At 37.3% G+C, this 24,704-nt stretch overlaps 1 protein-coding gene across 2 annotated transcripts in view; it reads right to left on the bottom strand.

Moving 5' to 3' along the window:
- LOC150081124 (uncharacterized) overlaps positions 1 to 24,704 on the bottom strand; it is a 1,253,880-nt gene that overhangs the window by 553,527 nt on the left and 675,649 nt on the right. For both annotated transcript variants that reach the window (XM_090381132.1, XM_090381131.1), the window contains exon 23: positions 5,356 to 5,409. In XM_090381132.1, the coding sequence (XP_090237258.1) occupies positions 5,356 to 5,409 (54 nt within the window). The remainder of the gene's footprint in view (positions 1 to 5,355; positions 5,410 to 24,704) is intronic.

Raw genomic sequence — 24,704 nt, 5'->3', positions numbered from 1 at the left:
CATAAGCCACGATCCCAAAGAATTAGAGGAAAATCTTAATCAGTTATGCACAGTTAGTAAGGATTTTGGATTAAAGATGAATATGGCTAAAACAAAAGTAATGATGAAGAAGTACGCCAGAAAGGAAAATTATGATTGAAGGAGCAGTAATTGAAAAGGTGGAGTCATATACTTATCTGGGACAAGTTATTAGCTGTAATAATGATAAATGGCTGGAAGTCAAGAGAAGAATAAATTTTGGATGGAGAGCATTCAGGAAATATAGTCACATACTGAAGAGCAATATCCCAGTTTGTCTGAAATGTAAAATAACAAACCAATGTATACTCCCCACCAAGACTGATGGAAGTGAAACTTGGGCAATCACCAAAAGAATGGAAGAGAAGCTGAGAACTACACAGCAAAGAATGGAACGAATTATATTGGGAATCCGACTGTTAGATAAGAAGAGAAACACACGAATTAGGCAGCAAAATCAAGTAAAGGACATTCTTATCAAAACTAAAGAACTAAAATGGTCTTGGGCAGGAGAAAGATAGCTCGAAGACATGATGACAGATGGACTAAGAAAATAACAGAATGGTACCCAAGAGGAGCTAGAAGAAAACCTGGAAGACAAAGGTGGAGATGGATAGATGAAATTCATGAGTTTGTAGATAGTAAATGGATAGTCAGTACTCAAAACCGACGGAAATGGAAAGCTGCTGGAGAGGCCTTCATCCTGCAGTGGATTGAAAATAGCTGATGATGATGCACTTATATTAAATGTTTTCTTGATTTATTATTATTATTATTAGAAATTTTTATCACTACTTTAGAAAATATTTCAGAGAAAATGAGACCACTCCCTAGGTGAGGCCCCCGGCCATGGCTGGTTTGGCCATAGTGTTAATGCAGCTGTGCACATGAGAGAAACTACAGAAAACAAATGTTGTTTTTTTGTAAGTGTTTAGTTGAAGGTAAAAAGATTATGGTTGGTTTCACACTAAAAGGTTTAGAATAAAATAACTGAATTATACATGCCAGTTCACAAACGCCCACAGAGATGTCTATAATGTGTAAAAATTTGGTGAGCATTTTGTTATATATCATGTGTTTTCTCATGTAACAAGTTTTGTTTTGATCCCTTTTATTTTAGAGGATTTTGCATATGCAGGGTACTTCATTAACTCTCTTTAAAGCAGTTAACAGAGTTGCTAGCCCACTGTGAGGGAGGGAGGTAGGTAGTAAGCAGACCCTGTTAAGTTATTAGATGATCACTGAGGCCAATGGAATTTTGTTGCTGTCAGTATGTAGGCATGTAAGTAGGTCAGTTCGTGTAGCTATAGTAAAAAAAAAAAAAAAAAAACTGCAGCCATTATCAACCCACTGCAGGATGGAAGCCTCCTCAACAATTCATGCTGAAGGAAATGGACCATAATCTGCCATGCTGGTCCATTCCTGGTTGGCAGATTGACCGTATTTAGCAGTCAGGGGCTAGAACCCTGGTCTACTCAAATAGCACGTGCTACTGTATTCCCACTCCTGACCACTTGGCTATGGTGGTTAAGTAGCTATAGTGTAACATTTCAATTGCAGTTTAGCTTACAAAGTTACCCATATCTGGAAGCTCTACTATATTGTAGTGAATGATTTTCCATGCTCTGTCAGATGTGGTTTTTCACCTGTACTTTTCCCAAAATAAAATTTTGTTCAAAGTCTGAAAAGAGGTTCACAGAAATGTATGACTAAATTTGGCTTGATAAAAGTGTGATATTTCATTTACTATTTTTTCTGCTAATTGTGACAGGATGATCTGAAGCATTAACATTAGATCCTGTTACAATCTGAAATATGGCAAAAATGGCACTGGGAAGTGTGGTTTACTTTATGAGAACAAGCAATTTTGTTTTCAAGAAGAAGCTACTATGGTTTTTATTTTTGATGCTAGCTTGCTTGCTTGCAATTGGAGAAAATTTCAATTTTTATAACAAAAATTATTCATTGTACTTATATGGTCTATATTTGCCCAGGTTAAATTGCACTACTTCTCCAGAAAAATGTTAATTTCTACAATTTTTTATGGAGTGATTTACATGGGTCACATAGGACATGTCAGGAGACTCTTGTAAAAAAAACTTTTTTTTTTTTTTTTTTGTGTTTTTGAAGCAATATTTTATGTTTGTCAAAGAGTAATTGCATGAAAGAACCTGATAGGTTGTGCACCAATTTTTTTTCCACTTTTCATTTTCTCTATGTGCCACCCCTCACAGGTAACACTGATATTTTTGATTTAGTTGAACAACTGCTGTTCCAAGTTTGCCATTTCCTAACCGAAAGTAGCATTATTAATTTAATCCATTTCCTATAATCAGCATTAATCTGTTTTCCTAACAAAAAAATTAAACAAAACCTAATGGATTAAAAAAAAAAGTGGTATGCATGCTGTTCAAGTTCAAGGAAATGCACCAGATACACACTGTAACCATACTAATTTTCTAAATTTCTGATCTCATCCTTTTGAGGAAATATTTCAGATATTTCCCAGAATAATTGCCTGAATACAAATGACTTGGAAAAATACATCAAAATATTAAAAAAATTTACACTTTCGCCATTGAAATTCCTGTAATTATTTCTGCAAAGTGCATCAGTTGATAAGAAACTCTCAGTTCAGTCCTTAGTGTTATTTTTTTATGTAACGGTACTGAATAAGGTAATTCAAATTGTAATAATTTTATATTTTATTTATTATATAAAAAATGGTTTAATTTATCATTTACTGACTTCGTAAAACATACATTATGGTAACACTTCAGTTGACGTATAAGTATAGGAGAACTGTGCATTGCACAAAGTTAGTATAAAACATAAGAAACAGTAATATCAAATTTCATGTACGTATGTATGTATGTAAAATGCCTAATTGTATACAACAGCATTAAAGCCACATATTAATAGACTAATGTTAAATAATTTTATCAAGTACTATATTATTAACATAAGAAACGATATATATATATTTTTTTAATTCTGTTGTTGAATTTAAATTAAGAGACATTACTGAATACATACTGGAATCTGTAGACTTCTGTCAGCAGTACACCAAACTGAAAGCTAAGTTTAAAAAAGCTTACACATATTTATAAGCGGAAATATGCGTGCATCCATAAAGCTAAATTTAAGCATACTGAATGATTTTATCACATCTAAACCTGAAGTACCTAATTATATTTTATGGTTGTAACTTTTTTTGTCTTCATAAATTAATTTTTTTTTTGTATTTTTAAAAACATGTAAAAAACACAGCATTTTTTAACTACAGCAGACTCTCAATTAACCAGGACACTTCAAGACTCCAAATTAAAAAAAAAAAAAAAAAAAAAAAAAAATCAACCAGAAATCAAAAATTCAAGTAATAACTGGAATAGGTATAAACAGATATTTTGCAAGTTGTAAATAGGCGACAAGCGGCATTATAAGTCGTTATTGGGAGATGTGTACCTATTATCTTGCAATTCCTGCTGTCTTCACAACCGCCGCTTAAAAAAAAAGAAAGAAAAAGTAAAAAAAAAAGAAACCAAATGTTTAGTTTGTTTTAGTTTATCACGTCGATTGTTGTGTTCCGTTGCAGCGCAGAAGGGCAAATTTTGTTTAGTCAGGGATGTAAATTTTATTTATAGTAAATTTTATTATTATTTTTTTTGTTTAGAAATCGCGAAAATGATGGGTAAATGCAAAAGAGTTGCGTTTTTAGTTAAACAAAAATTTGAAATTATTCAAAAGTTTGAAACAGTGCATCTTTTAAATCTCTATGGAATCATTATAATGTATGTTGGTCACCAAACCATACGCAACATCATAAAAAATAAAGGGAAGCTATTAGATTTAAAACTGACATCGTAAAAAATATAGGAAAGCTATTAGATTTAAAATCGACATTGCAAAAAATAAAGGGAAGCATCGTATTGGATACGCAAGTAGTACGTGGTAAGTTTTTTCGTTTTTTATCTATTGCCATATTTTTTACATAGGTTGCTGAACATTTTTCAATACAGTAAGGCCTCGATTTACTCAACTACAGATTTACGTAAAATTTTTTTCACTCAATTTTTGTTTTTTTTTAGGATTGTAATAAAACAAACAAAAATAATAAAAAAATGAAATAAGCACAATAACGACGATCATGGCACGCACAAATATGGAATAACAAGCAAATAAATAGGAAAGAAGAGAAGATTCTTACAATTTATTTGAGTTTTTTTTTTTTTTTAATATATATGTGAATATATTAAAAAACTGAAGGGGCACACACTTCATCATAATAACGTAAAAATGCATACAATTCCAGCTATCGGTATTATCGCAAATGCAATAAGATTGAGTTTACTACCTATTTATAATGAATTGCATAAACAGAAAAGCACAGTAACCCCGGATGGTGCAAATTGTTTAATGGCAGTGACCTCCAGAAATGTACTTTAGAGCAGTGTTTCTCAATCTTTTTACTCTCGTGGCACATTTTCCAAACAAGAAAAATTTCGCGGCCCACCTACGCAGTCATAGAAGAAGAAATTTCTAAATTTCGCGGCACACTTGGAAAATTTTGCGGCACACCCTTTGAGAAACACTGCTTTAGAATAAAATGTGAGTGTGCATGAGATGATAATAGTGTGTTTTCCCCCTTAACCCTGTGAAGTTCTTTCAGAAAATTTCACTTTGACCGTTATCATGATGCCAACTAAGAGAATAAGTGACAGCGCTACTAGTAAATCTACCAACTAAAGGAAAACCATCGATTTGGATCAGAAAATTAAACTAATTAAGGATGTATGAAAATGGCCAAAAACATTAACAAGAATCGCGCGGAATTCAGATTTGTTAATAATAATATAGTAGCAATATGTTATTAGACATTCCCGATTACGTAAAATTTGACGAAGTAAGAAGTCCTGGAACGTATCTCTTACGTATGTCGAGGACTTTTGTATTTTTGGATTAACCGGGAAATCGATTATCTGGGATTTGTGTTTTACCATATATCCCAGAAAATTATACTGTATTTAATTTTATTATGAAAAAATACAAAATTGGACAAATTAATTATGGAACTTGACAGGAAATAATGATGATATTATATTGCAAGCAGAATTTAAAAAAATCCAAAAAATTATTTACATAAATAAAAAGCAAAGATGGTCAACCTGATGGGAACTGTGTACCCGTCATTATCTCAAATATCTCAGAAATTATGTTAATATGATACCACAGAAATAATTGGGCTATAAATTGTTAAATGTTGTTAAGCTAAGTAACTGCATCAAAGTAGATGTGATATATGGTATATTTTTTTTAAGCCAGTAAAGATTAACTTACAGGGAGACCAATAAGTCCTGATTCACCTCTCATACCCGGGGCACCTGGAAAGCCCTGTAAAAAAACAAACAAACGAAAAAAAATTATGGTCCATGTTGTGTTAATTTATAACCTGTTTACATGAAATTAATAAATGTTAATTTTTTTTTACCAAGCAGATTTTTCAAATTATTTTAAAATTGTACATTTCTGCATTCAATTTCTGTTTTCTAGACACATTGGCCTTCGCCGGTGAAATGAGGGGCATATCCAGGTATCATCATAAGGGGGGGGGGGGGGCATAGTGACCAGGTGTTTGAATGTTTTATTTATTTATTTTTTTAGATAGACTTAGGAACACTTATACAAGCACATAAATAATGTTTTATCGATTATCTTTATTTGAGTATTAGGAAAGCATATGAATAATAATACATATTAATCACAAAAAATGACAATAATATATTATTTCCAAATATTTGTCAATATAACACACAGAACAAGTTTATGAAATATATAGGAAAATTATAAAGGAAAGAATAATAGAAGTACGTGCAGAGGTGGATTTACAGTGAAGCTAATGAAGCTTAAGCTTCAGGGGCCCTTCACTTTGCATGGGTCCCTTCAAGGTGCTGCAATGGCCCAAAGAATATGTTCCTAAGACCATATGTTTTTGTAAACATTAGCATAGGCATATGATGCAAGAAAGCAAGCTTACACACAGCATCAGTCATAAAAAAAAAAAAAAAAACTTCCATTTCACCCCTCCGTTCGTTCGAAATACCTGTCCAGTTAGCCTCAAATTTATTTAGGCTATCAACTTCCACAACAAGGGATGGAAGTCTGTTCCACCAACCAACTACCCGATGGCTAAAGGCAAACTTCCGCACATCTATCCTACATCTGTCTTTCTTCAATTTGAATTTATGCCCTCTCGGTTGATTATTCTGAGCAACAAGAAGAATCCCATCAGCATTCAGCATGCTTAAACCATTCAAGGTTTTATACACCCCTATCAGATCGCCTCGCTAGTGCCAAGTCTCCAGACACTGTAATTTGCAAAACTTAAGCCTTTCTTCGTAAGAGCAACCCTTTGTTCCATTCACTAATCTTGTTGCCCTTCTCTGTACTCGTTACAGCAGCTCTACATCCTTCTTGAAATGAGGCCTCCAGACCTGTATACAGTACTCAAAGTGTGGCCTGACCAGGGAATTTATACAAGGGAATAATCACCTCCTTATCCCTGCTGGAAAAATTCCTGTATATCATTGACAAGACACCAAGAGCTACTCTTGCAGCCTCTCTGCACTGCTCAGAAAACTTCATATCTGCCTGCACAATTACCCTCGGGTCCTTTTCATTCGCTACCACTGTCAGGGTAGTACCACAGAGTTGATATGTTCCTCTGGGGTTGCTGTTTCCCATATGTAGTACTTTCCATTTGTCAATGTTAAACTTCATTTGCCCCCTCTCAGCCCATCTGCTCAACCTTTCCAGATCCTATTGCAGCAGCATAGCATCAGTAGTGTCCTTATCAACCCTGTCAACCTTTGTATCGTCTGCAAACTTGTACATTAAGCTTGATATCCCATCATCAATATATTTTATAAATACATAAAACGATAATGGACCCAACACTGAACCCTGAGGGACTCCACTAATAATATTAGTCCACGATTAGCAGTGCCCATTGATTACTACACTCTGTCATCTCCCCCTCAACCACTCCTTTATCCATAGCAGCAATTTGTTTCCAATGCTCCAATTTGTGCAGCAGTCTTCCATGTGCAATCAAAAGCCTTTCTAAGATCCAAATATATAATATCAAAGTTATTCCCTGCATCCAGTTCTTTTGTGACTTCATCATAGTATCCAATCAAATTGGTCAGCCAAGACTTTCCCTTAACAAACCCATGCTGTGTTTGAGCTATAACTGAAGTCTTGTCTAGATGATCCTGCAGTGATTCTTTAACCAGTGCCTCCATTAATTTTACTGGAACAGAAGTTAAACTCGCAGGTCTACAATTACTTGTGTCAGCCTTTGATCCTCCTTTGTGAATTGGGGTCACATTTGCACATCTCCATTCTATGGGTACCTCCCCTGAATCCAAAGAAGCTCTCATAATTAGGGCTAAGGGTTTGCTTACTTCCTTTGCTGCCTCCTTTAATATAACTGGATAGATCCCATCCACCCCGCTTGCCTTTCTTGTGTTTATCTTCAACAGTTTCTCCTCCACTAAACTCTCAGTTATTACAAGATTATCTAGCTTACTGCCAGAGTTGAAAACACTTCTGGCATTCTCCTTGCTGAATATCTCATGTGAATGAGATATTCAGCAAGATATTCAACATTAGCTTGTTAGCTACCTGAGCAGGATCATCAACAGTTGAATCATCGATATCAATTGGACAATCTGATTCATCCCCTTCCTTCTAGAGTTTACATAAGTAAAGAACTCTTTGCTGTTTTTCTTTGCATCCTTTGCCAAAGATTTCTCATAATCTCCCTTCGTCTGCCTAACTTGGTTACAGACCAGCTTATATTTATCATAGGCTCCTGTGTCACACGTTAATTTATATGTATCCCATGCTTTTTTCTTCTGTGCCATATGTCTCATTAGTTCATCTGACATCCATTTAGGCCTAAACCTTGAACATTATTGCTTAGTTGGTATGTAAAGCATAGTAGCTTCCAAGATAAGTTCTTTGAATGTTCCCAATTTGAATTTGCTGTTGGTAACATCTTCAGTTGGTCCCACTGTATAGAATTTAAATACTGTCTCAGACCATCGTAGTTGCCTTTGCGAAAGCAAAAACCCTTCCCTTTACCCATGATGGTATTTACCTCTTTGAGTAAATCCCACTTCAGCACACTGTGATCACTGCCACCTAGTAGTTCCTTTATTTGCAGATTCTTAATGCATGAAGAATCACTACTGATAATCAAATCAAGAGTATTACTCCCTCTAGTTGCCTCCCGAACATGCTGATGTAGAAAACAATCATCCGATAAATCCACAAAAGCCTTGCTAGTGTGTAAGTGACCAACCCACAATTGCAGTCAATATCTGGGAAATTAAAATCCCTCATTGTAACACTCTCTGATTTACTGGCCCACTCTATTTCCCTGTACAGTTTCCTATTATACTCATCAGCGTCATTAGGTGTATAGCACGCTCCTACTCTCAATTTTGATCTCCCAATGCTTATGTCACACCAAACTGACTCAACACTGAACTGTCCGGCGATGTCGACTGGTTTCACTTCCTTGGATTTTATGTGTTTCTTAACTAATAGCACAACCCCTCCTCCCTTCCTATCCTGTCTATTCTTTCTGTACACATTGTACTCCCCAAATTCCAGTTCGCATTCCTTATATCTGTGTGACACCACGTCTCTGATATCCCAACAATATCTGCCTTTGATGTTTTGAGCAATACCTCAAATTCATCAAATTTATTTATCAAACTCCTAGAATTGTTGTACACTCAAGTATACATGCACCTGTTCCTATACTTAGCTACCCTAACACAACCGATGTGTTTACTTGTACCGTTTACTTGTTCCAGCAGTCTCTGAAATATCCTGCATCTTGTTTTTCAGGCTGCTGCTCATTCCAATAGAAGCAGTGCAAGAATCACTTTCACCTCTGCCAGTGGCTACTGTTTATTAGTCCTTGAATCCCCTCAAGCTAGCAGTTTTCCGACCCACCTAACACTGCCTCGATAGCGTCAGCAAATATTCTTGCACCCTTTCTATTTAAGTGTATCCCATCCCTGTAGAAGCAGTCTCTCCTATTAACAAGTACACATCAGGCTGAAAAAAATTCTACCCCTTGAGCCTTGCACAATCTTTCCAGGGCCGAATTGAATGACAAGGCTCTCATCATGCACTCCCTCCTATTGTATCTGAGCAGAATTGCAGGCACTTTCAAATTCAACCCTAATTCACGGCTTTTTTTCAAAGTGACCTGTACTTGTTAAGTAATTCTGCCGGTCTCCTACTCTTAATATCGTTAGCGCCAACATGTACAACTATATCACCTTTTGTGCCCTTAAAAGATGATATCCACTCTACAATGTCATCATCCTTTGCCCCTGCATGACATACCCTAGTCCTGTGCCACCTATCCTTTTTACAAAGCATGTTCCCCGTTTCCCTGACAATAGAGTCACCAACAACTACTAGTTCCTGTGGGACCAGCGCATACTGCCTTGGGGGTTGCCGCTGTGTTGCGTGATGACCAAGTGCGAGCTCTGGCATTGATATGGCAGCTGAGAGCTTGATGGGCCTTCAATTTAGATTCTTCGAAGGCATCCACCCTGTCTTTCAAGCTCACATATAGGCCCATAACAATGCTGAGTTGTTGCCTCATTTACTTACACTCCTTACATCGCACACACACAAAAGACATCCCCATGGCAATATCATGTCCCGTACCCGATTACTCCACAAATATCATGCAAGCAGTGCATTTTAAAAGGGTATGATTCGGAGGGCAACTGCCCCCTCAGTTCTTCCCTGAGCTATAACTCTCCCATTAGCTTGAGCCTTTTGCTTTGCTGCTCTGGTCTGAGTCATGATTTTGATTTAATTTCAATAAAATTTCAATACAAAATTATAACCCTAAACTTGTATCCCAACACAGTTATAATGATCTATATATTTTTCAGTATCGAGAATTACCTGCGAGTTCCGTTTATATAATTTCCGTATCAAGTTATGTATTAATTATATTATGTTTGTAATCTAAGTCGTTATATGTATTTAGTTAAAAGTACAATTTAAATGACAACGAAGTTTAACAAAGTTAATAGATTTTACTGATTAATTGACAATATTATATTATATTATATACTGTACTATAGTCAGCTTACGCTATCTAGTTCGGGATATAACGTTGTGTCGTATAACAACGGCGGCAAGTTACGAATGGTAAATCTACGGACACTTAAGTATTAATTAACTTCCAAATCTCGCTGTCTCAAATCAGGATAAACTAAGGTTCCTGATTAGGTCTATAAGCTACTTATAGAAAATAATTTGATGTAACAATTGGTCAATAAAGCAGCTAAATATGGCTAAAAAACTTCTCGTTCAGCAGAGCTGCAACTTTTAACACATGGATTTGATACCCCTACCGATACTTTTATGTAAGATATTTTAATCGCAATCAGTTAATACTGCTGTCTCTTTCCATTCCGACTTCCCCTCAGTCACACTGTTGTGTCTGGTGGCATTGGAGTCGTGGGTGCTAGCAGGATATTTTGCAAAGTGATGCATGTGGGAATAAATTTTTTGTTCGCCAAATTTTTGAATACATGCAATATTTTAATTAAATCAAGTTTGACTGATTTACGTGTACAGCCAAGCCAATGTTTCATGATCGGTGAGAGAAAGCATTAGTATTAGCATTAGTAGAGGCATTTGATGCAAGAAAGCAAGCTTATGCAGCATCAGCCAAAAAAAAAAAAAAAAAAACCCACTTCCACTTCACCCCTCTGTTCGTTCAAAATACCTGTCCAGCTGAGCCTTAAACTTATTTAGGCTATCAACCTCCACCACAAGGGATGGAAGTCTGTTCCACCAACCAACCATCCGCTGGCTAAAGGCAAATTTCCGCACGTCTATCCTACATCTGTCTTTCCTCAATTTGAATTTATGCCCTCTCAGGTGATTTTTCTGAGCTAGAGGAAGAATCCCATCAGCATTGAGCATGCTTAAACCATTCAAGGCCTTATACACCTCTATCAGATCACCTCGCTGGTGCCTAGTCTCCAGACACTGTAATTTGCAAAACTTAAGCCTTTCTTCGTAAGAGCACCCCTTTGTTCCATTCACTAATCTTGTTGGACTTCTCTGTACTTGTTCCAGCAGCTCTACATCCTTCTTGAAATGAGGCCTCCAGACCTGTATACAGTACTCTAGGTGTGGCCGGACCATCGCCTTATACAATGGAATAATCACCTCCTTATCCCTGCTGGAAAAATTCCTGTATATCATTGACAATACTCCATGAGCTACTCTTGCAGCCCGTCTGCACTGCTCAGAGAACTTCATATCTGCCTGCACAACCACCCCCAAGTCCCTTTCATTCTCTACCACTGTCAGTGTAGTACCACAGAGTTGATATGTTGCTCTGGGGTTGCTGTTTCCGATGTGTAGTACTTTACATTTGTCAATGTTAAACTTCATTTGCCACCTCTCAGCCCATCTGCTGAACCTTTCCAGATCCTGTTGCAGCAGCATAGTGTCAGTAGTGTCCTTGACAACCCTGCCAACCTTTGTATCGTCTGCAAACTTGGACATTAAGCTTGATATACCATCATCAATATCATTTATAAATACAGAAAACAATAATGGACCCAGCCCTGAGGGACTCCACTAATAACATTAGTCCACGATGAGCAGTGTCCATTGATTACCACTCTCTGTCTTCTCCCCCTCAACCACCCCTTTATCCATAGCAGCAATTTGCCTCCAATGTCACACTGCTCCAATTTGTGTAGCAGTCTTCCATGTGCAACAGTATCAAAAGACTTTCTAAGATCCAAGTATATAATATCAAAGTTATTCCCTGCATCCAGTTCTTTTGTGAATGCATCATAATATCCAATCAAGTTGGTCAGGCAAGACTTCCCCTTAACAAAACCATGCTGTGTCTGAGCTATAACTGAAGTCTTGTCTAAATGATCCTGCAGTGCTTCTTTAACCAGTGCCTCCATTAATTTTCCTGGAACAGAAGTTAAGCTCACAGGTCTATAATTACTTGTGTCAGCCTTTGATCCTCCTTTGTGAATTGGGGTCACATTTGCACATTTCCAGTCTATGGGTACCTCCCCTGAGTCCAAGGAAGCTCTCATAATTATGGCTAAGGGTTTGCTTACTTCCTTTGCTGCCTCCTTTAATATAACTGGATAGATCCCATCCACCCCGGGTGCCTTTCTTGTGTTTATCTTCAACAGTTTCTCCTCCACTTTACTCCCAGTTATTTCAAGATTCTGTAGCTTACTGCTAGAGTTGAATACACCTCCGGCATTCTCCTTGCTGAATAACTCCTCATGTGTGAATGTCGATGCAAAATATTCATTTAGTTTGTTAGCTACCTGAGCAGGATCATCAACAGTTGACCCATCAATATCAAGTGGACCAATCTGATTCATCCCCTTCCTTCTAGAATTTACATAAGTAAAGAACTCTTTGCTGTTTTTCTTTGCATCCCTTGCCAAGGATTTCTCGTAATCTGCCTTCGCCTGCCTAACCTCCTTTGTAACTTGGTTGCATATCAACTTGTATCTATCATAGGCTTCTGTGTCATGTGTTAATTTGTAAGTATCCCATGCATTTTTCTTCTCTGCCATATGCCTCATTAGTTCATCTGACATCCATTTTGGCCTAAACCTTGAACAATATTTCTTAGTTGGTCTGTAAAGCCTAGTAGCTTCCAAGGTAAGTTCTTTGAATGCTTCCCATTTTGAATTTGCTGTTGGTAACATCATCAGTTGGTCCCACTGTATAGAATTTAAATACTGTCTCAGTCCATCATAGTCGCCTTTACGGAAGCAATAACCCTTCCCTTTACCCCTAATGGTAGTTAACTCTTTGAGTAAATCCCACTTCAGCACACTGTGATCACTACCACCTTTATTTTGAAAGTACTTGTATTTTGAAAGAATTTGTTTTGTTTAAATATTTCAATAAATTAATGAAAATATTAAAAATTGTGTATTACTTCGATATCCAAAGGTGATGGGCACTCGCACCACTTTGCACCATGCTGCTGGCAGCCATGGTTTGAGTGGCCACCAACTTTAAGAAATATTCAAAGTAATTTTGCATTCTTTTGCTAGGAGGACCCTAAAAATTGTATAAGCTTCAGGCCCCACAAAACCTCCATCCCCCCCACCTGCATATCTATGAAAAATTATATGCTGCTTTTTGCCGCTGCATTCTGTATTGCTAATTTTCTTGAATGGCAATACTCTCTGATTCTGAAAACTAAAGGGCTCTTCAGCTTTCTTGTGCTTTGTTTGTATTACGATGCCTTTCAATATCACTTAATTCAGCTGTCAGCATGCATTTACAGTATTTACAAAAACATTTTAAATAATCACCATCTAATTTGTCTTATATTTAGCATCTTTGATGCCACTGATATGAAAGTGTTGACTACATTTTTTGCTCATTTTCAAAAAGGGGCAAAATTATACACTATAGTTTAATATGAAAATTCATAAGCATTTAATTCATAAGAAAATTCATTCATAAGAAAACTCATTCATAAGAAAAAAAAAAAATAGTTACTCAAAGTAATTGAATCATCACAAATGAAAAAGGATAAGTTTTTGGGAACACTCTGTTAAACCTATTCAGAACAGTGGTTTGCATGCGGAAACAATTTAAGTTATTGTATCTATGTTTTGGGCGGTCTACTCCAGTAATTTGAAAAGTGAACAAGCATAAAGCAACCCTCCATATTAGGAAAGTTAGACTGCAGAAAGTCAAATTTTAAAGAAACTAAGTTGAAGAGTTCTGAGTGATTTGTGGAAATTCATATTATATCTTTCTCTGATCTGTAAATAATCCAGCAACAAATTTTCAATAAAAAAAAAAAAAAAAAAAATGATTGACAGAATGATAAAATTACAAATCATTCTCTCAAATTGTAACAAAATGCAAAGAATAGAAAAAAATAATAATAAAAATGTATCTAGAGAAATGAGTAACATATATTAGTATCACACACTATACAACATTTGATGATCGCTGATGTCATGCACCATTCATAATTTGTGAATGGTCCATCATGTACACTAATGAAAAATACAAATTTGTATAATAACAAATTTACTTACATTACATTTTCTGCCTTTCTATTACAGGTTAAAAAATAATGGTTGCAATGGTAATGGGTGAATATTTTTCACGCTCTGAGAAACTTTAAAATGTGAAATTCAAGTGAAACCACTACACTTGAAAATGTAGAGACACAGAATAGTAGATGATGCTTGATAACAGCTGCAGAATTTTCTTTCACTGCCAATAGAGCAAAATGAAAAATCTGTGTTTGGCTGAATTTTTTTGTTTCATTTACCCAGTTTCGTTTCCCCAGTTTCTCCTTCAAGTTAGTTTACAAGAAATTTTCCTAACCACAAGGGAAAACAGAACAGATAGATAAAAAGCGGTTTAAAAAGCAACAAAGTCCAGTCCTGTTGGCTGTACAGAAAGAAAGTAATTGACAAGGTTAGAATGTTGTTGTGAAAATGGCAAATGACCTTCAAAACCATAAATTTAATGAAAGTGCATGCTTTGGAATGACACGTTAGGCAGACAACTTGTCGATGGAGACTAGCTAATTTTGGGGTGACTGAGGTAGAAGTTTTACTCTTGTCATTTTTTAATCCACTCTCTAAACACTATGAGATAAATGCTAATTAAACGAAAGGTTCCTCCCAATTCACCGCTCACTTACAGAACATCATCGACATATATGAGGATCAAAGGATCAGAAATTTAGCATTAGCATTAGTTGAGGTATATGATGCAAGAAAGTAAGCTTATACAGCATCAGCAAAAAAAAATAATAAATAAAACCATTCACATTTCACCCATCCATACACTCCAAATGTTTGTCTAGTTCAGCCGTAAATTTATTTAAGCTATCAACTTCCACAACAACAGATGGACATCTGTTCCAGTAAACAACTACCCGCTGGCTAAAGGAAAACTTTGGTACATCTATTCTACAACTATATTTCCTCAATTTGAATATATGCCCCCTCAGGTTCTTAATCTGAGCAAGAGGAAGAATCCCATCAGCATTTAGCTTGTTCAACCCATTCAAGGCCTTATATACCTCAATCAGATCACCTTGCATGTGCCTACACTCCAGGCACTACCATTTGCAGAATTTAAGCCTTTCTTGGTAGCATCACCCCTTTGTTCTTCTCACCCATCTTGTTGCCCTTCTCCGCACACAATACATCATTCCTAAAATGAGGCCTCCAGACCTGTATGCAGTACTCAAGGTATGGCCTGACCATTGCCTTATACAAAGGGATAATCACCTCCATGTCTCTGCTAGCAAAGACATGGAGGTGATTATCCTATATATCATTGACAAAATCCATGACCTGCTCTGGCAGCACGTCTGCACTGCTCAGAGAACTTCATATCTGACTGCACAATTACCCCCATGTCTTTTTCATTCTCCACCTCCCTGAGTTTAGTAACATACAGGTGGTACATTTCTCTCGGGTTACTGCTACCCATATGCAGTACTTTGCATTTGTCAATGTTAAACTTCAGTTGCCACTTCTCAGCACATCTGCCTAACTTTTCTACATCCAGTTGCAATAGCATACTGTCTTTACAATGCTGCAAACCTTTGTAGCATGTGCAAACTTGGACATTAAGCCTGATATACCTTCATCGATATCATTGATAAATACACAAAAGAAAAATGGGCCCAGCACCAAACCCTGGGGGACTCCACTAATAACAATAATATTAGTCCATGTAGAGCAGTGTCCATTTATTACCACTCTCTGCCGTCTCCCTCAACCATCCCTTTATCCATTGCAGCAACTTGTCTTTAATGCCATAATGCTCCAATTTGTACAGCAGTCTTCCAAATGCAACAGTATGAAAAGCTTTCCTGAAATTCAAGTATATAATATCAAAATTATTTTTTGCATCCAGTTCCTTTGTAACCACATCATAGGACCCAATAAAATTGGTCAGACAAGACTTTCCCTTAACAATCTCTGGTTGTGTCTGAATTATTATTGCAGTCTTGTATAAGTGATCTTGTATCACCTCTTTAACCAGTGACTCCATTATTTTCCCCAGAACGGAATTTAAACTAGCAGGTCTATAATTATTTGTGTCACCCTGTGCACGCACACCTTTGTCAAATGGAGATACATTTGCATATCTCCAGTCCATCAGGACCTCCCCCGACTCTAAGGATGCTCCCAAAATTATGGTTAATGGTTTGCTTACTTCCCTTCATGTCTCCATCAATATAACTGGTTAGATTCCATCTGCCACAGGCGCTTTAACTTCAACAATTTCTCAGCCACTTTGCTCTCTGATATTACAATATCACTTAGCTTCTTGTTACAGTTTGATAAACTTCTGGCATTCCTCTCCCTAAATAACTCCTCATGTGTGAATGTAGAAGCAAAATACTCATTTAGTTTATCAGCTACTTGAGCAGGATCATCAGCAGTCAAACCATCTATGTTAAGTGGACCAATCTGACTCATCCCTTTCCTTCTAGAGTTTACATAAGTAAAGAACTCTTTGCTGTTTTTCTTTGCATCCTTTGCCAAAGATTTCTCAGAATCTGCCTTTGCCTGCCTAACCTCCTTTGTGACTGGGTTACAGATCATCTTATATCTACCAGAGGCTTCCATGTCATCTATTAATTTATATGTATCCCATGCATTTTTCTTCTCTGCCACGAGCCTCATTAATTCATTAATACATTATAATGGTAGTTACGAGATCTGCCTTAAACATGTCACAGGGTATCGTGACTCACACGGAAATAGCCGATGGCGATTTATGGTGAGTCATGATTTAAACCATTGTGGAACCTGTGGAATGTTTTCAAAGGTCGACCCAGTGACTAATCATAGCTCACCTGGGGATTCTTTTATTTGTATTCGATGTAAGTAGTGCACCGATCTTAAATTACAATTTGGTGCACTGATGGAACAATTTGAGTCCCTGAAAAATGGGTGCTTGCCCTCGAGAATAATGCATCTGGGAGCTTGTCAGGGACTCAATACTCCAGCAATCTAGCAAGTGATGCACACCTGGCAGGGTTGTTAATGACAGTAATGGCAGTGTGCTACTGCAACAGGATCTAGATAATTTGGGCAGATGGGCTAAGAAGTGGCAACTGAAGTTCAACCTTGACAAATGCAAAGTACTGCATATGGGTAGAAGTAACCCCAGAGAAACGTACCAACTGTGTGGTACTACACTTAAGGTGGTAGAAAATGAAAAAGACCTGGGAGTAATTGTGCAGTCAGATATGAAGTTTTCTGAGCAGTGCAGACAGGCTGCTAGGGCGGGTCATGGGGTTTTGTCAATGATATATAGGAATTTTGCTAGCAGGGAAAAGGAGGTGATTGTCCCTCTGTATAAGGCAATGGTCAGGCCACGCCTTGAGTACTGCGTACAGGTCTGGAGGCCTCATTTTAGGAAGGATGTAGATTTGCTTGAGCGTGTACAGAGAAGAGCAACACGATTGGTGAGGGGAATGAAGGGATTCTCTTACCAAGAGAGGCTTAAGTTCTGCAAATTGCAGTGGCTGGAGACTAGGCACCTGCGCGGTGATCTGATTGAGGTCTATAAGGCCTTGAATGGGTTGAGCACGCTGAATTCTGATGGGATCCTTCCACTTGTTCAGATTACCAACCTACGGGGACATAAGTTCAAATTAAGAAAGGACAGATGTAGAATAGATGTGCGGAAATTTGCCTTTAGCCAGCGGGTGGTTAATTGCTGGAACAAACTTCCATCTGTCGTTGTAGAAGTTGATAGGTTAAATAAATTTAAGGAGGAACTGGACAGGCATTTGGAGGGAATGGTGTGATTTTTTTTTTTTTTTTGGCTGATGCTGCATAAGCTCCTACACTTGCTTTCTTGCATCATGTGCTACTACTACTACTACTACTACTACCCGATTCGGGCCTCAAAACAGAAAAACCAAGTGCAAACTACTCTGGTTAAATAGAACATTGTTTTATTAGGAGACTCCATTGTTAGGGAAACGGGGAATATTTTCCGTAATAAGAAGGTGGAGTATTAGCATTAGCATTAGTAGAGGCATTTGATGCAAGAAAGCATCAGCCAAAAAAAAAAAAAAAAAAAAAAAAAACAAATAAATAAATAAATAAAAAATAACCACTTCCACTTCACCCCTCTGTTCGTTTGAAATACCTGTCCAGCTGAGCCTTAAACTTATTTAGGCTATCAACTTCCATGACAAGGGATGGAAGTCTATTCCAGCAACCAACCACCCGCTGGCTAAAGGCAAATTTCCTCACATAGAATCAGCGTATGCTGCCGGGAGTAACTATTAATGATGTCACCAACAGATTGTCAGATTTTAAGGGAGATAAAGAGAATATTATTATTCGTGTGGGAACAAATGACATTAAACCTACATGATCTGAAAATTTTTTGGAAAAATACAGGGCCATGCTGAGGAAATGCTGTGAGCTAGGCCACAATGTCTATGTCTGCAATTCTGACCAGGCACGATAGGAGGGATTATATGTTAAAAGCCTTGTGGATTAACTCAAGACTTGAAGGACTCTGCAAAGCTTTTTTGGAATTTGGAATTTTTTGGAATTTTGGAAGGAATTTGTTTTGTAGAGACAGGATACACTTAAACAAAGATGGTGCAAACGTTTTTGCCAGTATTATTGAGGATACCTTAAAGGTTCAGGGAAACTGCTAGTTAGGGGGATGTGGGTAATACTGACATGCGTTTATCTGATAATATTGGTCAAAGTAACTCTTGCACATACCTCAAGAATTCTTATTTGTTACCCCAACTGGACATATTATCTAGATGTTCTGGGGGCAGAAACGTTTCAAGCGAGTGGGTAGCTAATGCCAGGGAAGAGAGCCTAAACACTTGAAGGGTAGTTAAATATTGTGCTAGGGTAGTTAAATATACAAGAACAGTAAGTCTTAATTTTCTATATAGTAATGTTAGAAGTGTCGTCAATAAAGTGAGTGAATTCGAACTGCTGGTTAAAACAAGTAACGCGGACATAATAGGACTTACGGAGACATAGTGCCACCCGGAAATTGGGGATGATGAGTTTCAGAACGGCTTGTATAATGTATTTGGGAAGGATAGGGTACATAGAAGGGGTGGTGGGGTAATGCTTCTTATCAGAAGCAGCCTGAGTGCTACGATAGCTTTCCAGAATTCAGACGTTTCACATGCTAGTATAGAATCTGTATGGTGTGAGATAGTTGGAAATAAAGGTATAATGCGAGTAGAAGTAATCTACAGACCAGGAGATTGTGAAGATTATGATGAAAGCCTCTACATGCATATGGAATGGGCAAGTAAGCGTCAATGTCTTATTATGGGTGATTTCAATTTGCCTCTAATTGATTGGAGTAAATGGGAAGGAAAGTCAACATGAGGAACAAAATTTTTAAATCAACTAGATGACTGTTATTCGTATCAACATGTCAGGGAAAGTACTAGTGAAAAGAAAATCCTAGACCTCATCATCACCCATGAACCAGATGACATAACAGGGCTGACAGTAGAGGAACCAGTAGCAGGAGGTGATCATGGAGTTCTACGGTGGATGATGATGAGAGAGGTAGCAGCAGTAAAAGGCAAAGGAACGGGTTTTAATTTCAGAAAAGGAAATTTTGATGCCTTAAGGTACTACATGGCCTCCATTAACTGGGTAGATATCGCGCAGAGAATGAATACATTTCAACTGTGGTATGCTTTTAAAACATTAATCACAGATGCCTTCAATGCATATTTACCATTAAAAAAATATTCCACGAGGAGGGTTCCAAGATGGATGAATAGTGAAGTTGCCACATTACTTGAGCAGAAAAAGGTCACATGGAAAGGTTACAGAGCAACAAAAAGTACTGAGGCCTATAACAGCTACAAGATGATCTGTAATAGAGCCACAGAAAAGCTTCGACAGGCAAAGGCAGTTTATGGAAAATCGCTAGCAAACAGAGCAAAGAGGAAGGATAAGGAATTCTTCACATATATATAAATGCCAAGAAGAACAGGACAAACCAGATCAGACCTTTACGTAAGTGAAAGGGGATAGTATTAAATACACTGCCATTGCAGATGAACACAACAGTTATTTTGCATCGATATTTAGAAATGAAAAACCTTTTGTGGCAATGGGAAATTGTGGGAGCGAAGTTGAAAAATATGTAATTAATGATATTGAAATTTTGCAAAATTATTTAATGAAAAAAAACTTTGAAGCCTACAGGCCAGTAAGGCCAATAAGAAATGTACACTGAAATTGAGAGTCTTCTAGATGAGCAGAAAACCCACTACACTATTATTATGGGGGACTTCAATGCTAAGGTTGGAAAAAGGCAAAACAGAACAGAAAGAGGAACTATAGGAAATTTTGGAATTGGTGAAAGAAATAAAAGAGGTGAAAGACTTGTGCAATTTGCAGAATCTCAAGGACTGTCAGTAATGAACACTTTTTTCAAGAAAAGGGTGAACAGAAAGTGGACATGGAAGAGTCCAAATGGATTAACAACTAATGAAATCGACTTCATCCTCACTAACAGAAGATATATTGTGAATGATGTTACCGTCCTGAATAAGGTAAATGTTGGAAGTGATCACAGAATGGTAAGATGTACACTTGATATAGATGTAGGAAAGAAAAGGAAAAAACTGACTCGAGTAAATAATACTTCTTTGAAATAACAGAGGAGGAGAAAAAACAGTATGTACTGGAACTTAAGAACAAGTTTGAGCTTCTGCAGACTGCTCAGGACCAAGATATCGAGGAGGAATATTACAACTTTCTGAAAGTGATAAAGCCCAAGAAACCTGTAGGGAAACAGAAATCCAAAGAAGAAAAAATTAGTCAAGAAACACTTGTCATGATGAACCAAAGACGACAAATGAAGAGCAAGAAAAACACTGACAGGGAGAAAATTGAGTATACTGAGTTATGCAAAGCCATTAGAAAGAGACTCAGAGAGGACATAAGAAGATTTAACACAAGAAAAGTAGAACAAGCATTAAGGGAAAACAAAGGATTTAAATCAGCAGCCATGAGCAGTAATACAGAAAGACAAATGATTCTGAAACTGAAGAATAGCGATGGTGTACTTATAAACAGCAGAGAAGGCATAATTCAAATAGCAGAAGACTACTATAGAGAATTATACAAGGAGCGAGGGAATGATACCAGCAGTGGGGAACATGGATTGCAAAGTAGCAACACATACAACATACCCGATATTCTTCCTGATGAGGTAGAACATGCATTGAAGAAAATGAAGAATCGGAAAGCCCCAGGGGAAGATGAAGTTACTGTAGAGTTGTTAAAATTGGGAGGAAGAGACATAACACTAAAACTGGCAAGGCTCTTCACAAAGTGCATTAGAAAAGGTGTGATGCCTAAGCAGTGGAATAATGCAATCATAGTTTTGCTGCATAAGAAAGGAGATAAATCAGAAATTGCAAATTATAGACCAATTAGCTTGTTATCCCATATCTACAAGTTGTTCACAAGGGTCATTACTAACAGATTAGAAAGAATACTTGATGAGAATCAACCGAAAGAGCAAGCTGGCTTTAGGACAGGATTCTCAACTATGGATCACCTTCACATAATATCACAGATAATGGAGAAAGCAAATGAATATAAAACACCATTATGCCTGGCGTTTGTGGATTATTAAAAGGCGTTTGACTCCATACAGCATAAGGCAATGTTCCGGGCACTGGAAAGACAAGGCATAGATACTCCATATATTATGATTTTGAAGAAAATATATGAGAGTGCTACATCCTTTATTAGACTAGACAAAGACAGTAGCAAATTTAAAATCGAGAAAGGAGTTCGACAAGGAGACACAATATCTCCGAAGCTGTTTACTGCTGCCCTTGAGGAAGCTTTCAGAAGATTAGACTGGTCGCAGAAAGGAGTCAATGTGAACGGAGAGTACCTAAACCATTTACGATTTGCAGATGACATTGTGGTCATAAGCCACGATCCCAAAGAATTAGAGGAAAGTCTTAATCAGTTATGCACAGTTAGTAAGGATTTTGGACTAAAGATGAATATGGCTAAAACAAAAGTAATGATGAACAAGTATGCCACGGAAAGGGAAATAATGATTGAAGTAGCAGTAATTGAAAAGGTGGAGTCATATATTTATCTGGGACAAGTTATTAGCTGTAATAATGATAAATGGCTGGAAGTCAAGAGAAGAATAAATTTTGGATGGATAGCATTCAGGAAATATAGTCACATACTGAAGAGCAATAGAAATTTGTCTGAAACGTAAAATAATGAATCAATGTATACTCCCCACCATGACTTATGGAAGTGAAACTTAGGCACTCACCAAAAGAATGGAAGAGAAGCTAAGAACTACACAGTGAAGAATGGAACGAATTATATTGGGAATCAGACTGTTAGATAAGAAGAGAAACACATGGATTAGGCAGCAAACTCAAGTAAAGGACATTCTTATCAAAACTAAAGAACTAAAATGGTCTTGGGCAGGAGAAAGATAGCTCGAAGACATGATGACAGATGGACTAAGAAAATAACAGAATGGTACCCAAGAGGAGCTAGAAGAAAACCTGGAAGACAAAGGCGGAGATGGATAGATGAAATTCATGAGTTTTTGAGTAGTAAATGGATGGCCAGTGCTCAATACAGAAGGAACTGGAAAGTTGCTGGAGAGGCCTTCATCCTGCAGTGGATTGAAAATGGCTGATGATGATGATTCCATCAACTCCTCCTGGAGTTGATGGAATATATCCTATAATCTTAAGGGAGGCGACAAGTGAGTGCACTGCTATAATTATACAAGCATCACTAGACTCTTGGGAGATTCCCTTGGATTGGAAAAGTGCCAATGTATCTACCATACATAAGGGTGGCTCTAAGAGTGAATTGGGAAATTATCGACCTGTCAGTCTGACTTCAGTGGTAGGGAAAAATCACGGAGGCAATGATCAAGGGTGGAATTCAGGATCATTTGGATCAAATTGAAATGCTCAAGGACACTTAGCATGGTTTTGTAAAGGGAAAATCATATTTAACAAATCTGGTTTGCTATTTTGAAAGGGTCACTCACGAGCTAGATTTAGGGAATAATTTTGACATTGTTTATTTAGGTTTCAGCAAAACTTTTGACTCAGTCCCACATGAGTGGTTGCTTTATAAGCTGGAACAGAGGTTGGAATCACTGGGAAAATCCTTAGATGGATAGCAGGATGGCTTCAGGGCAGAAGGCAGAGGGTTGTGATAAATGGCTATTCCTCAGATTGGGTTGATGTAAGAAGTGGGGTTCCCCAAGGATCAGTATTAGGACCACTGTTGTTTTTAATTTTCATAAATGACATCGATGAAGGATAGAGGGCTTGATGTCTAAATTTGCAGATGATGTTAAAATCAGTAAAGTAGTTAATGATCACTGTCAAGCTGAGCTTCTTCAGAGAGAGAGACCTAGATAGACTTCAGGAATGGTCAGAAAAATGGCAGCTATGCTTTAATCCAACAAAGTGTAAGGTATTACACCTGGGAAACAGTAATTCCAAAATAACTTATTCACTTGGTGGAGTTCAACTAAACCCAGTACTGGAGGAAAGGGACTTGGGTGTTACGATACGGTCAGACATGAAATTCTCTGAGCATTGTAAACAGGTTGCAAAGAAGGCCCACGGTGTCTTATCAATGATCTATCAAACTTTTGCAAGTAGAGATAGGGACGTGATAATCCCATTATATAAGGCTTTTGTTAGACCACACTTGGAATACTGTGTTCAAGTATGGAGACCACACCTAAAGAAAGACATCGAGCTTCTTGAAAGGGTGCAAAGACGGGTAACTCGCCTGGTGAGATCGGCAAAAGGGGCATCCTTACGAAGAAAGACTTCGAATATGTGGGTTGCAGAGTTTGGAAACTAGACACCTTAGAGGAGATTTGATTGAGGTGTTTAAGGCTCTGAGAGGCATCAGTAAAATGAATGAGGATGAAATTTTCAGGATTATAAATGATGCTAAAACTAGGGGACATAAATTCAGGTTACGGGGGGGGGGGGATGTTTAGATTGGACTGCAGGAAGTTTTATTTTAGCCAGCAAATTATAAATTACTGGAATAAGTTGCCTACATGGGTGGTAGAGGCTGACAGTTTGGGGAAATTCAAATGTCATCTGGATAGTACCTTCAGGTCAGGAAAGTGCATAGGATGATAAGTTTGATTTCCTTTTCTTTTATTAATTATTATCATTCATTTATTTTATTTTTTTATCATTATTTTATTCGGTTTTTTTTTTTTTTTTTCTTTTGGCTGGTGCAGCATAAACCATAGGCTTTCTTGCACCATGCAGCCATTACTAATACTAATACTAATCTGACATCCATTTAGGCCTAAATCTTGAACGGTATTTCTTAGTTGGAATGAAAAGTTTATCAGTCATCAGTTGATCCTATTGTATAGAATTTACGAACTGTCTGAGACCACTGTAGTCACCTTTACAACACCAATACTCTTCCCTTGATGGTAGTTATATCGTTAAGTAAATCTCACATCAATACACTATGATCACTGTCACCTAGTGGTTCCTTTAT

This window comes from Mastigoproctus giganteus, chromosome 9 (assembly GCF_048544385.1).
Source record: "Mastigoproctus giganteus isolate SK-2022 chromosome 9, ASM4854438v1, whole genome shotgun sequence".
In the NCBI taxonomy this organism is placed as follows: Eukaryota; Metazoa; Arthropoda; class Arachnida; order Uropygi; family Thelyphonidae; genus Mastigoproctus; species Mastigoproctus giganteus.
This window is presented reverse-complemented; position numbering and strand designations above follow the sequence as displayed.